General features: G+C 28.2%; 1 protein-coding gene across 1 annotated transcript; it reads right to left on the minus strand.

Annotated features, from left to right (window-relative positions):
• Positions 1-1,523: 1,523 nt before the first annotated feature.
• On the minus strand, positions 1,524-4,386 carry LOC120080261 (glycerol-3-phosphate acyltransferase 5-like). The gene is given in 5 exon segments (XM_039034877.1): positions 1,524-2,274; positions 2,277-2,347; positions 2,350-2,446; positions 2,448-2,594; positions 3,698-4,386. Coding segments are annotated over 5 exon segments (1,503 nt in total). The 5' UTR covers positions 4,259-4,386; the 3' UTR covers positions 1,524-1,647.
• Positions 4,387-16,738: the final 12,352 nt, after the last annotated feature.

Consider the following 16,738-nt stretch of genomic DNA (forward strand, 5'->3'; position numbering starts at 1 on the left):
CCGAACCAATGGTTGAGTTGGGTTGAGTTCATTTTTTAATAAGGGTCATTTGGGTGAAAAAATTTACAATGTTGAGTCTAAAAAATCTTTCAACTCAACCCGATCCAACCCATTAACACCCCTAGTACAACACAAAATAATTTTCTTAGGAAAAATATGACAATAAGACATGTTACATTTAACAAATCACTATATTTCAAATGTTTCTTAATAAAAACTATAAGATTTCATGTGTATATGCACGTGTTTCTTGATTAATTGAATAAAAACTATCATGCGATTTTTTTTTTTAAATATGATAACAATAAAGCCATAAAAGTTTGATTAAACCTTAGAGATAAAAAAAAAACATGGGGACGGAATTAAAAATTTTAAACCATAGTGATAAACTCGAGGATCATGGATCTTAATCGCACATTTAACAATTTTCTTCTCAAACAAAAAAGATAAAACTTTCCGTTGAATTAATTATTATTTATACCGTTCATCTCATTTGAGAATTAATGTTTACTCCTAAAACTTTGAAATCTTATCCATTCAAATCCTGACATAATAATTGTATAATTTAAATAATTTAAATATTAAATTTTCATAATTATATCAATTTATACTATATTTCAAATTTCAATCAACCAATATCGTGTGAAGCTTATAATTAAAGTTAATTAAACTCTTAGATTTTCATAAGTCAATCAATTTAAATCGTTCATTATGGTTGCCTTTGAAAATCATCCATGCGTTAATCATCAAAGATGTGTAAATTTCTTCAAATGTCAATTTTACAAAATTGATGATTAAAAATAAATGCATTAATGATTTTCAAAGAAAATTTTATCAGATAGTCTAAATTGACTCATTTATGAAAGTTTAGGGATTTAATTAATACAATTGTTAATGCCTCAGGCCTAGGATTAGGATCATGATTCAAAATCCAGATTCGACACCTTATTTGTCCCAACATTTCCCTACATCCCTTGCAATCTGACACGTTATTTTCTCGTGTTTCAAAGACTAAAAATTATCCTCACAACCAACACTGATCCTTTTAACATGTGTTCTTCGTTACATAATTATAAGTTTCACACGAGGTTTTTCCAAATGAAACATAATGTAGGGTGTAAATTGATACGCTTACAAAAGTTCAGAGTTGAAATTGATATGACTCTTAAAGCTCAGAGGTATAAATTGATATTTTTCTTTAATTTATCTAAGAAAATATATATTTTTTCCTTTTAAGCACACCACCTTATCTCAACTCGACCGTAAATCATATTGTTAGTCATAGATGAAATGTCATATTTCACACCCTCTATTTTTTTTATTAGAATCTTTTGACTTATTATTTTAAATATATATATATATATATTTATATAAGTCAATTTGAGTAGAGTTCCAACTAAATGAGACATTATGATTTCGAAATCAAAAGTTACCGCGTCATTTAGTAAAAGTGGAAGTAAAATAAAAATCAAACCATATGCTAAATTATATTATATGATTATTTATTCTACGTTTCCACAAAATTTAAAACAAAAGAATCCAAATTCCAACAAAGAAAAACAACAAATTTGGAAGGGAAAAAAACCTCACAAAACTAAAATCAATGAACAAACCGAACCAAACCAAATCGATACAAACCTTCAATTATTAACTAAGGTGAATAAGGGGTTTGAATTTGGCAACCAGCTTCTTGAGTTGATCGACCAAAGAGACATAGGACACCGATCCATCATTCCCAGCCAAAACTCTATATTTATCCTTCCTTGTAAAATTTGTGCATTCAAACCCCAAACTTGCCGCCAATATCCTCTGCACGTGATTCGCCACCTCGTGTGGGTTTTTTCCGGCCGAGCAAGTCGCCTCGACCGGCAACTGGTTCAAAAATGTCACCTCATACACCGGCCGTGGGTTCATGAAGAAAAACACCGGGTCCAACCCCTTCCATCCTCGAGCCGTGGTTGCATGAAAAAAACCAACCCGGTAATTCATCGCTACCGGTACAATCCTGTCCGTTAGTTCCGCGAATAGCGCGCTGAATCTCAAGAGAAACGGCTCCCGACACGTCGTTCCTTCGGGGCAAACTACCAAGTCGCCTTTGGATAACTCTCTTTTGATTTTCTCCGCGTCGACATGTCGGATTCGGGTTAATCGAACGGTGGGGATTGGGGAAAGGATTTCGGTTAGGCGGGAGATGGAGTAGGTGACGGCGGGGACTTTGCGGCGGAGCACGGTGGCCAGGACCACGGGGTCCATTAACGTTCGATGAAGTGCAGACGAAAGAGTACGCCGGAGGTGGCGGCGGTGGGGTTGCCGGAGATCGGCGGGGGGGGGTGGCCTCTGACGATTTATTGCCGCCGAAAAGGCGAGTGACGTAGGGGATGGCCCACATTGGTAAAATTAATCCGATGGAGATTCGAGGGATGGCGAGGATTATGCCGAGTGGGACGCCATAGGAGGATTATGAGGGCGGTGGCCGGAGTTGGGCGGTTGACAAGGCGGCCGTCGTGGAAGATGACCGGTGACGGTCGGAGATCTTGGTGACGTGGAGTATGGTCCCGAATTTGGGCGATTGTTAATGGTGAGTGCATTTGTTCCTGAAACATTAATTACAATGATGCCATTTTGTCAATATACTAAAAAACTTTTTTTTTAAAAAAAAATTTAATTAAGTCTATTTTCTTTTAGTTTTTTTTATAATAATCTCCATTTATTTTAAATATAATATTGAATTCTTAACTAAATTTAAAAAAAATTAAAAAAATACTTTTTTAGTTTTTGAAATCTAACTTGGTTTTTGATATAATATAAGTAAAAAAATAGATAACAAAACAATAAATTTAGAGATAGAATACGTGTTTATTAGCTTAATTTTAGAAAAACTAAAACTAAAACGTAAGACAATAATTTTTTTTTGGTTTTTATTTTTGAAAATTAAATCTATTTCATTAACGTTTTTAATTGTAGAATTTTTAGTCAAATTTCAAAAATAAAAATAAAATTTTGAAAACTACTTTTCTTAGTTCTCCAATTTGGTTTTGTTTTTTAAATCATGGGTAAAAAGTAGATAACAAATGAAGAAATTTGGAGATGTAAGTAGTGTCAATACATTTAATTTTCAAAAATAAAAATAAAAAATAAAATAATTATCAAGCGAGATCTAAATAATTGTCAAAGGAAGTCTTTATTTTCAGACTTTTATAGAGATTTGATTTCACTAAACATGTTGAAAAAAATTAAAATAAACCAAATTCACCTAATTTTGTTGATTTTCCTTTCCACTAATTTTTCTATTTTAACTTGCCCTTGCTTAATTATATGTGCTGCCCAATATTTTTACCAATGACTCACTTAGATTAATTCTAGTTTTTACTACTCCATTCAAATTTTAGTATAGTTCACCCATTTAACTTTCTCATCCAATCTATATTAAATCTCATAACTCGTCACCTTTTTTACCACTTCTAAATAAGAAAAAATAAAGTAGCCCAAAAAAGTGTTAATTTTTAGTGGATCCATCTAAATGTATATAACTTAGTAAATAGGTATCAATTTGAAATATTTTCTAAAGTTTAAACTTTATAGTTAATTAAAACAAAGCTTAAGTGGAAAAAAAAAAAACTATTGACGTTTAAAAGATATGTTTACTACAAAAAAGAAAAAAAAAGGAAGAGAAACATTTGGTATTGTTAAAACTAACCTCACAAAGATCCAAAAAGGAAGAACATGATGAAGGTCTTCCTAAACCCATACTAGGCCTTCTTCCACCATTACTCAAATCAAAAAGCTCATAAATCTCTTCAACAACAGAACCAAATCCTCCCTTCACAAGCCCCGTCGCGAACCCAAATCGGTTAAACCCGAGTTTGTATCCGACGACCTCGTCTGCTAGTAAATGCTCCTTTACAAACCTCTCTACCATAACCTGTGGCATTTTGGTCACCACGACTCGTTTCTTAAACCCGCTTGCCACTCTCCAAACATTCATATCCAAATCATCCATCAAAAACTTTGGCAAAACCGCCCTCGAAACCGACTCGATCTCTGCCTTTCGAACCCCGAACACCGCCACAAACGTCGCCACTCTCAACCCCAACTCCGCCATCCCTACTGCCTCGAGAAGGCGTATGATTGGCCACGACAACAGCAACAGCGCGAACCGGATCAAACCGGAGGCCTCGAAAGCCATCAACATGAAGTAGGAGAATACATCAGAGCTCTTCAATAGAGTGCCTTCTAGCTCTGCAATTACAGATTCCATTTTTGTTTTTCCTTAATTTGGGTTTGTGAAAGATTAGTCTAAAATTTTGAATTCTATATTCTAATTGGCTTTGGTTTGTTGTTTTGGATTGGAAATGAAAGAGAAGGGTTTATAAAATGGGATTGGTGTCTTCTTTTGACTGTTTTATTATTATTATTATTATTATTTACAAGTGGGAATTTTGGCAGTTTATCAGTTTACAACTACCAACTCTTCTTTTTATGCTCTTTCTTCCCAATCCCACCCATATTTTCTTTCTATTTCTTTCTCTCATTCTCTTTCTAACTTTGAAAGCAAAAATTATTCAACTCAACAAAAAGATTTAAATAGTTCTTTTTAATTAAATTAAAATTTAATCTATTTACTTTTAGATTTGGTCTATTTGATTTTTGAAATTTAAGAAATGTATCGAAAATACTCCCTTAAACTTCAAATTTTATGTTCACCGTACATTTTAAATTTTATATATAACAAGTTATTGGTATATTCAATATTTTTAAAATTCTTAAACTTACCATAAACGAAATTGAAATACAAAACTAAAAGTTCATAGACTTAATAAGTATTTTTGAAAGTTTAATAATGACCTATTAAACACAAAAATGAATTTTCAGAAGTTTAACTCGTAGGAACAAGGGACTGAATCAGTGACCCTTGAGATAGTGATTTGTGTCTTTATCTAATAAGCTAACATCCAAAATGATAATATTAATTTAGACGTACACAAAAACTTTTTTAACACAAACTTTTAAAAATTCAGACTTAAACTTGTCATTTATTTTTTTTATAGAAATTTTTTTACATATCCATATATGTTTAATATAGAGAAATATATATATTAAATTCATATAACTTAGCATAATTCAACTAGTTGACATATATAAACTTAGAAGTGTGGTATTTGAATTCCACTTCCCACCCCAATTCTGCATGTTAAACAGTATATTTACTTATGAATATTTTGATACTTTCAAACTTATAGTCGAAAATATTATTTACAAATTAAGAAGTCAAAACGAGTATAGTTCAACTAAAATATAGTATATATTTGTATGCGGCTTGAATATTCTATTGTAGGACCCGACGACAGACATTGTTTCTTATAGATATTAAATATCTAGAATTTGAATGTTTGAATTTTAAATGTATGAGATAATTAATGTTTGTGTTTAGATAGGTAGAAAATTAATGTCTGTGTTTGAAATATTTATTCAATTTATCAATTTAAAAAAAAATTAAAATTAAATAAAAATTTCTTAATTAAATACAAGAGACCAATTGTTGTAGTCATCAAATAAATTTAGTATTATTTAATTAATAAAAGTGAAAATAAATGAATAATTTTATGTCAAACCATTATTAAACATAATTAATTAATTTAAATTAATTATTAAAAATAATTTAGTTATTATATTAATTAGAATATCGATAATCATCATCATAATAATAATAACTTATATTAAATAGTTAAGATAGCCTAATATATTAATTGTAAAGATATTGGTTGAAATTTATTAAATCTAATTAATATAATTGATATTAATTAAGCTATATTTAAAATCCCACAATGAGTTGATATGTAAAAACGCATGAAACATTGTAGTTAAAAAATAAAAAAAAAAAAGGAAAATTTATAGAAGGTAAAGGGTATGAATTATTTGTGCTTTAATGAGAAGGAGTGTATATTTATATATAAAAATGAAATAAAAAAGAGAAAAATCAATGAACATTATTATTATCTACAAATTCATTATCTAATCAATGAACATTATTATTATCTACAAATTCAGTAACTAAGATTGAAATGTACAAAATTTCAGCTATATCTTTCTTAAATCGAATATCATAAACGGTAAGCCAGCATGGAATAATTTCTAATGTTCTTTTTTAAAAATAAATAAATAAATTCTAATATTGAATATTTAGAAGAAAGAAAATGATAATACGCCACGGAAAATACATAATTAACGTTGGATGACTAAACCCCAACAACCTGGGCGAATTGGAATTGTTCCACAATTTCGTTGTACACGTGTCAGCATGTAAATGGATGAGTTGGCGTAAGACTATAGATTTACTTAACCGTGGATTACCAGAACCCCAGATACGTAGGTCTACGTGGAAATTGAATATTTCAACCGTATCATATTTTATTTATTTATTTATTTATTTTTGGTTAAATTGAACGTTTCAAATGTTATGAGAAATTTCCTTTTTTTTTTTTTTTTCCGATGAAAATTGTTCATCTAACCACAATATTTTTGGGTTCTTTTGACCTTTACCTTTGACGGTTTGATAATGAAAGTAAGAGTATTCTAGAAGTGTCTTTTAGGAGATTTTCTTTTGTTAGCTAATTTTTCTTTTTGTTGGAAAGAGCTAAATTCTATTTTTCTATATATATATATATATAAAGGTTGAGAAATGTTGAATTAAATAAATGGGCTTACTCATCTTTCGACATGAAATATATATCGTAATAGATTTTTACATTATTTTTAGTTATTATCTTGTATTGTTATTTTTTAGTTTGTTATAATCTGATCCAACAATAAAATTCTTAGTAAAATTAGAAATTCCCCATAGAGGTAGAAAAATACAAGACTCTAGCTACTATTTGTTATAGTTGAATTGATAAGAAGGGAGCATGAAATTTATTTTATTCCCCTTGTCAAATTTTGCGAAGAAATAAGTTGTCCTTTTTTTTTTTTAGAGATTATTTGTGAAGGAATAAAAAAAAATGTTAAAAAAAACTATTTTGGTCCCTATTTTGAGTTCCATTTTATTAGAGTCATTATACTTTCAATAAATTTTAAATGTAGTTGAACTTCAATGTTAAATTTTACTGAAATTGTTTAAATAATCAAGACATTGTGGGGATATACTTTCACATTTTATGAAATAAATGCTTATAAGGTTTTTTTTTTTTTAAAAAAAGAAAATAAAAATAAACTAATTGTCGGGACTAAGTATTTTTTACTAAAAGTATTTAAACTAAAATTTGAACATTTCAAAGTAAAGGAACTAAATTAAAACCAAATTCAAAATAAAAGATTAAATCATACATTTTAAAAAGTGAGAAAAAATTCAAAATAAAAAATTCAATAATAATATTTTAACGAAAAATAAAGTATTTGGAATGCTTGTCAAGCAAGAATTTTTTTGAAGTAACTACTCATTATTAAAAAGGGGACGTTTGTGGCAAGGAGTTAGTTATTATAGTGCTCTGTATTTGGGGTATTGTTTTAGTTTGTGTTATAATAGTATGTTTTTGAGATGTAAACTATTTTAGTTTGAGAAAATAATAGTATGCGTTTGAAGTGTAAACTATTTTAGTTTGAGAAGAAATGAGTAGAAATATCAATATTTCTACGAGGACGAGGCCTCGCAGGGCTCCGCCCCATACAGGGTGGGGATTCCCCGATTAGGCGGGGAATGAGGGAGGGAGTGTGAAATTTTTTTTTCCATGAGCTAAATGGGGACGGAGACGGGGGATATATCCCCGACCTTGCCCTCATCCCGATTGACTTTTACATATTTATTTAATATAGTTATCTAATGTTATGTTATTATTATTATAATATAAATATTACATTAAAATTTCAAATTTGATTTGGGAAAGATAATGAATATGTTTAAATTGAATATTTAAATTTAGATTATATAAGTGAATAATTTGATTTATATTTATTTCTTTCTACTAAAAAATAATTAGCTTTTTTAGGCCAAAATTTGAATAATTTATCTTTAAATTCAAATTGTCATATAAAACTAATCATAATAAACAATTTAGTGATAAAGTTAATTACTTAATTAAAATTCACTTACATTAGTAATTTAAATTAATTGACCTTTTACCAAAAAAAATAACGGGGAAAAACTTCCCCACAGGGACTCGATCCCCGTGAATTCCCTACAGGGAATCCCCTGATCCTCGTGGAAAATTTTCCAAGGATGGGAACGGGGAATGAAATGGGGAGCAAGAAATGACCTTCCCAGCCCCATGGACATCTCTAGGAACTAGTAAACACTGTAATAAAGAATAAAAAAATGACGAACGTAAAATAATAAAAACGGTAACAAATAGTAAATATTGTAGCAAATGAGAGTTTTGAAATAGTATTAATTGTAACTAATTCGAGGTTTTGAAATAATATTTACGGTAGTACGAGGCGATTATTATAATTTAAGATAGTCTTTGTCCCAAACATCCTCTAAAAGTGAATATTCAATAAATGAAAGTGAATTTATAATTAAATAAGAGTGAGTTTACTTAAGCGTGACCGGAACAATGACGCAACTTAAGCTTGAACTTAAAGAGTATAAATATCTCAAAATTCATATTTTATAGTAATTACCTTTTTGTTGCAACCTAATCGGTTAAAAATATAGTCACGTAGTGTATAGATAAAGAGCTATATTTTAATGTAACCCCATTTATCTTTTTACATTTCCTTCAATTATAAATAGGATTTTTCAAATATATAAAAAGTTTCGATAGGTGTCAATTTGTGATTGAACACTTGAATGAGATGCATAAAGATAAGTCTAGTCTGAGATGCACCAATGCATCCAAATATGTTTCATAGAAAAACATCCTTTAATTTTTGTTCACTAGTTAAAAGTAAATAAACCATAAGTTGCAACCATCTCCACGCATCTTCTTTATCTGGAAGAGAATTTACATCATTTTATTTGGAAAAATAAGTTTTTTTTTATTTTTTTTAATGTATACGACTTTTTTTTTTTCTTTTCCTGAAGTTTAATGTTAAAGGTAGAAATGTTCCTCTTTTATTTAAAAATCTTATCTATTTTTTGTAATTAAAAAAAAAAATGTCAAATATCAAAACCATAAACTACAAATGGATACTAAATTTATATATAAATTGAATTCATCGATTAAACTCTATTTAAATTTAGAGATTTGCTATCATTTTCGTTTAGTATAAGAGTATATTACTCTATATGGACAAATAAAGAAAAATGACAACCCTTACACTTGAGATAATTCTTACTCTTTAAGTCGTTATATATCTTATAACATATAATAACTTTTTTTTAAAAAAATTTAAATATATTAGAATAGGAAGATTAATCCTTCAAATTTAGGAGAGGACTAATTTTATGATTTAATGAAAGTATATAGAGTAAAATTAGACAATTAAAGATATAGATATGATAATAGAATAAAATCAAATGTATATGAACCAAAATAGTATTTTAACTAAAAAAGACGAGTCCCTGACAATAATACGACTTTTGACGGTCTAGTAGGTTAATTTGACTAATGTGTGATCTGTGGTGAAGGAAGTTTTGGAGGTGAAAAAGGGTGGGATTGTGTACCATTTTAGACATATTCGATGCTCATAAAATCAGGTGGTAGACCATTTGGTTAATTAGAGACCAGTGAAGTTTGTTCCCAGATGTGGTGGGATGATTTTATGCTTTAGATCCGTCAATTTTTTGAAGCGAACTTTTAATACCACTTTCTAATCGGAAACATTTCCTTTTATTGTTTAACAAGTAATCAAATTATATTAACTACTACAAAAAGGTCAAAATAAAATGACTAAATAAATAAATCATAAAAATATCCAACGGTGTCAAACGTGCAAGCTTTTGATAAGAAAATAAGATCTCATGAGTATTGTAAATGTAATTGGAATTGAAAATGACACGACCAAAGTCGGACATTAATTTTTTATTTTACGTTTACTAATGTTGTCTCTCTAATGTCAATTTATTTGAATCAATGTTTGCCATGTTTCAAGCTGTATCGAACTTTCATATGATTTTTTTATTTCAATATCTTACTTCTAATTAAATTTGATTAGGGTATCCATTATTTCATAAATAATTGTCCATTAAACTTTGATTAAAAGTTGCAATCTCTATTACTAATTAAAACACTTGTTTAAGTCTAAGGCTAGGTACGTCCGGCAAAGTTTATGGTAGATAACATGATTTTTTTTCCATAATCATTAAAATGTAAATAATGTTCGATAAATTATGGATGAAAGTCAAAATTTAGTCCTAAACTTGGATTATTTTTATATCATTTTTTACTCTAAACTTTCGATTTTATTAACCGAACCATAAATTTATGAAGTATAATACATTTTAAGGTGATCATTTATGTCTCGTTTGGTAATCATTTCGATTTTTTTTTTTTAAAATTAAGTCTATTTCTTTCTATTTTCTTACAATGATTTGCATATTTCTAAAGTATAATGGTTGAATTCCTAGTATAGTTCCATATATAAAGTCAACTTTTGAAAAGCTATGACATCGTTTGGTAATAATTTTGTTTTTTATTTTTATTTTTGAAAATTAAACCAATGGACACAATATCTACCTCCAAATTCTTCTTTTGTTATCTACTCTTCACCAATGATTTAAAAAACCAAGCTAAATTTTGAGAACTAAAGAAATAGCTTGCAAAAAGTTGTTTTTGTTTTTAGAATTTGACTAAGAATTCAACTATTGTACTTAAAAGATACAAATCATGGTAAGAAATATGAATAAAATAGGTTTAATTTTAAAAAAAATAAAAAGCCAAATGGTTAGCAAATGAGACTTATTTTTTTTAGTTTTCAAAATTTGGCTTGATTTTTTAAACAATTAATAAAAGAGTAGATAACAAAGGAAACATTTTGGAGGTGAGAGTAGTTTCTATATGCTTAATTAAAAAAAAAAAAAAGAAACAAAAACATAAATGGTAACCAAACGGGGCTTTCGTTTTTTAAAATCAAGCTTATAAACACTATTTTCACATAGTTTTAAAAATTTAGCTTCGTTTTTTTAAATACTCTTAAAAAAGTAGATAACAAAAAAAAAAAAATAATTGAGATGTGGAAGCAATGTTTATAAATTTAATTTAAAAAAATAAAAAAAATAAAAGAATTAAATAGTTATCAAACGAGACTAACAATTTTTATTTTTTAGAAATTTAACTTTAATTTTGAAACTATAAATAAAGAAATTCATCTGAGAAAGTAGTGTTATCAAGTATAAGTAGAGTTCCAAAAAACCAAATAGTTACGGAAACTAGTTTTGTATTAAAATTTGTAGAAATTTAGGTTACGTGTACATTAATATTATATCCACCGTCTATTATTATTATTATTTATTTTTATTCTTTTCTTTCGTTTGTTTGTTCTTTCTTTCTTTGTTAAAAGAATATTCACCGATCTTGTTCAACGTATACTTAATAGTTTCGTGTTTGTCTGCAATTTTCTTACAATCTCATACAAAGATGCTCTATTCAAGAAAAAGAAAACCTTTTATTTAAAGTTAACATATCATTTTTATCCCTACTTTAAAATTTATTCAATTTTAGTTTTAATATTTTCAATGGTTTAATTTTAGTCTTATTTACAATAAATCTTAAATTTAGTCCCTCAAAATTATTTTTTTATATTAAAATTGATTGAATATTTTATGGGTAATTTTGGACCATTAAGAGATCAAGGTAAAAATAAAATGAGAAGAGTTACCTAATCCAAAAAACGATCCTAAGACTGGCAGAAAGCAAGTCCGAGAGAGTTCCTACAAATAGGAGGAAAAGCAATTGGGCTCAAGAGACCTAGTTGGCCCGTCTCGACCTCGGTAGTCAAGGAAAACAAAGCCCACATGGCAATGAGCCCGACACGACCTCAGAGGCTGAGGTCAAGATCAGTAATCCCCTCGAGAGAAGCCAATCTGTATTTATAATAAATCTTAGATTTAGTCCATCAAAGTTAATTTTTACCGAAATTGATTAAATAATGTTACAGATAATTTTGGACTAATAAAAGATCAAGGTAAAAATAAAACTAGAAGAGTAACTTAGTCCCGAAAACGAACTCGAGACTGGTAGGAAGCAGACCTGAGAGAGTTCCTACAAATAAGAGGAAAAGCAATTGGGTTAAAGAGGCTCAGTTGGCTCGCCTCGACCTCGGGGCCAACAAAGCTCACATGGCAATGAGCCTGACTTGTCCTTGAAAGCTGAGGCCAAGGTCAGTAAACCCCTCGAGAGAAGCCAATCCGAATTGACCTTTCAGTCTAGAACATTTCTAGTGGCCCAATCCAGCCCTTGAGCATCTAGTTTTCCAAATGGGAAAAGGAAATAGAATCCCAATCCTAAAAGACAAGACCCTGAACTATATTATAAATATAGCATCACAACTCAACAGAAGATAAGCTCAACTCCTTCCTAAAAAATTACATGCTTTGACCTTTATGTTGATGTCTGATTTAAGCATGAGAGTGACTATGACAAATACCACACACACGCACGCACATGTATATGTATACATATGTGTGTATGTATGTATGTATGTATGTATATATATATATATATATATATATATATATATTATATATTATATATATATTGTTTTGCAAGTTCCTCTTCTCCAAGTTATATCATTAGTGGCACATGACACTCAGGTGAGTTCACTTAGTTGGATTTTGCCATCATCAAATAACAAATAATGATTTTCATGCAAGGAAGTACAATATGTGATAATTTTTTCAAAATCTATAATAAAAATGCTAATAGATAATAAAAAGTTTTAATAAAAAAATCAACAATAAACTATTATTGGGGATTAAATTTTAAATTTATTGAACGTAAAATGACCAAAATTGAACAAATTTCAAAATACAAGGGACAAAATAATATATTTAATCTTAATTTAATATGGGATATACCCTATGAAGCACAGACACCAATACGATTATACGATACGGATACGATTGAATACGATGATTCGTCAATTTCTAAAAAACTAAGATATGGATACGTTGAAGGATACATCATTTTTTATATATTATTTTAATATATATTTCTAAAAAACGAGGATACTGATACATTGGAGGTATATTTTCTCTTGCTTAAAAAAATATGTTACCTAGTTTTAGATTTAAAAAGATTAAATGAGTTGTTTGTATTTTTTTTCTTTAAAAAAAGTAAACGTAAAAATAGATATATCAAATCGCTAGTCAAATACGTATCTGAGAAGTATATGAAAGTATTGGTATCTGATACGTGTCTGATACAGATTCTTTGCCTCACATGAAGTATCTGTGCTTCATAGGATATACCATTCTCACTACCATAAAATAGTTCAAGAAGTTAGAGATTCGAATTTTTGAGTCCAATGTTGTTGAACTACTATATCTTTTGACATGGTAAAAAGATTATATAAGGTTTAAATACTACTTTAGTACCTATACTTTGTGTTTTGATTCCTATATCTTGAAAGGATTCGTTTTGGTTCCCATACTTTCAATTTTGGTTTATTTTGGTCCCTGTATTATCAAAATGTTCATATTGGTCATTGTACTCTTAAAAAGTGTATCATCTTGATCCCTACATATGAATATTTTAAAAGTACATGGACCAAAATGAACCAAAGTTGAAAGTATATGTATCAAAATGAACACTTTCAAACTATAGAGACCAAAATGAACACTTTCAAACTATAGAGACCAAAATGAACCAAAACCTAATGTATAAAGATCAAAGTAGTATTTAGACCATTATATAACTTAGATGATATGCTCAAAGTAAAATCTCACTCTCCTTAATGGGGTATGATTAAAATGTCATGCCCATGAAAGAGATTATTTTTTGTTCATACAATTTAAAAACAAACTTAAATCTACCTTTCTGATTTTAGATCTAGTTTCTATATTGTTCCTAAATTTCAAAATGTTATAATTTACTTTTTAAGTTTGAGTTTAGATTGAATTTGGTCCCTAGATTTTAGTCATTATTGTTAATATCTATAAATTAATCTAAAATAATTGTGAAATGAAATTTAATTTTAATTTTAAAAGTAATAACAAATAGTAAAACTTAATCAGTTGTAATTTTTTTTATTCTTTTAAATCAATTAACCTACATTAAGACTAAAGTTGGAAGGTGATATTTAGTGAAAAATCGAAATTATAAATGTAAATTTTGAAACATAAGAATCAAATTGAAAGGTTTTCAATGGTAAAATTGTAAAATTCTGAAATCTAAATACTAAATTGAAATCAAACTTGAACTAAAAGTGTAACATTTTGAAACTTAGCGTAGGAACCAAATGAAAATTATACTCAAAACTAAGGACGGAAAATTATTTTCCCAATCTTAAATCATATTTGCATTTACAAATTACAAATATAAAAGGTATTTATATTTTAAGTTTAAATCTTTATATGGGTCCACTAACACATAATTTTACTTTATTTGAGAATTTTAGACTTCTAAATTTTCTATCTTAGTATCTCTAGTCCTAAGCGTAAAATTTTAGATTCATTTTTGGATTATTTAAAAGTACTTATTTTATTTATTTTTTTGATAAGTAAATGCTTCAAAAAATAAACTAAATATATGTTTTAGTCCACTGTTTGAGTTTTTTTTTTTTTTTTTTTCCAATGATCTCGAATTATTTAAATTTTTTTAATTTAGTTTACTATGTTTCTAATATTTATCAATTATACATCTTATATTGGCTGGTGATAACATAAAATCATGATCCTGATTGAATTAATAGAAATGTTGTGCGAAGAAATTTGATTGAAAAAGCGAGAAAAATTTCTTTTCCTTAGATTTTTAAAAAGTTGAAATTTTTTATTTTTCTTATTTTAAGAAATATAATTTCTCCTCCAAATTTTCAATGACTCACTAAATTATCACGACCAATTTTTAATATTTCCCGGAGGGGTCGTTTGAAAAATATTATGATAGTGAGATACAAATACTCAATTAAAACTTTTTAAGCATGAGCTAAACCAAATTGTAAATTAAAAAAAAAAATAATTAAACATTAGGATTAAAAATCAAGGGGAAGAGACTATAGAAAAAAACTTCTTCAAAGAACAATTTTGAGAGGATGCCAAAACTGTAATAACATGATCAATTTTATTCTCCTTTAGAAGGGTTGTGACAAAAAAAAAAAAGAGAAATATTAACACGAATCTCAATAGTTCAGAAGAGACAATAACTTTCCATCAACATCAAATAGTCCAATATTACTGGCGAGAACATGACTCCAAATTTTCTTTGAAAGCTTACGCTCCCACATAATATGACATGTGGCCTCCAAACGTTTCCAACAAAAAAAAAAAAAAAAAATCGAATTATAATGAAATGGATCCAAAAAATAAAAGGAAATATATTAATTATAATGTATAAATTTAAACTTCAAACTAATAATTGTGACGATTTAAACCCTAAACTATTGTAAGTATATCAATTTAATTATACCTTTCGTTACATTTCATTTGAATAAATATCGTGCGAAACTCATAATTTCATCAATTAAACTTCTAAACTTTATAAGCAAATCAATGGAGCCTCTCAATTATGTTTTTTTTTTTTTTTTTAAATCTTCCATACATTAATTATAATAATTCATTTTGTTAATCCCAACATTTGAGGAAGTCTATACACATGTAAGAATTGATGCATAGACAATTTCCATAGGTAATTTAATGATGTTTTAAACTATTCGTTTGTGAAAATTTATGAGTTTAATCGATAAAATTATAAGTGTTGCATGAAACTTTTTAAAATAAAAGCTTAAAATGGATGTAAATAGATATACTTACAAAAATTTAAAGTCTACGTTAGAGATATAATTGATATTCTTTTAAAATAAAATTTGCAACATCGTGATTAACCATTAACTATGGCTAATTGTAATATTAGGATGGGCCAAGAACCGATTTTGGTGATTTGAGAAACTTGCAAGAAACCCACACCATAAAAGCTTTGAATAAGTTTTGCTAATCTTTTTGGTAAAACCATAAATTGTGTCTATATAAATATATATTAAATGAAAGCTTGAAAGCTTGTTTTGCGTAGAGAACAAGGCAGGGTTTCCCTAAATTAGGTGAAGTTGTTAAGAGAAAAACTTAGCTTCTGCCTCTTTTTTCCTACCTTAACACAAATTCCAATGATCTTATCTTCATTTTCCTAACAACTTTTTGTCCTTTTTTTTGCCCTTTCCACTTTCTCATCAATTATTCCAAGGGCCAATCACAATAATATTATGCTAACATACTAGCTCTTCGATGCCAATAAGACCATAAGCATACATACCTTTGACCTTCGATCGAGAAATCAGAAGATTAAATCTATTTATCTCATTTATTCTTGAACTAAAAAACTTTACCTTAATCAATTTTGAGTTTTTTTTTTTGTACAGTTAGTCTATTTAAAAATGTCTTTATGATTACTGATCAATCTCCACAAACGTATGAAATCTAACATTCTGCTTACGTCATAATGCACTACTGCACTTTATAATGTATTGCATTAGAGATGACTATGTCTATAATAGTCCTATCACGATCTTCAAATTTCTGTTGGAGATAGAAATGACAATCACGTTAGGTTACACATGGCCTTCCTTAATGCTATATGTTATGAAATGCGTAAAGTTTGTTGTGTTTTCTACTTTTTTCCTCATAGTTTGTTGTGCCTGCGTGAAAAAAAGTAGGAAG

This window comes from Benincasa hispida, chromosome 6 (assembly GCF_009727055.1).
Source record: "Benincasa hispida cultivar B227 chromosome 6, ASM972705v1, whole genome shotgun sequence".
Taxonomy (NCBI): domain Eukaryota; kingdom Viridiplantae; phylum Streptophyta; class Magnoliopsida; order Cucurbitales; family Cucurbitaceae; genus Benincasa; species Benincasa hispida.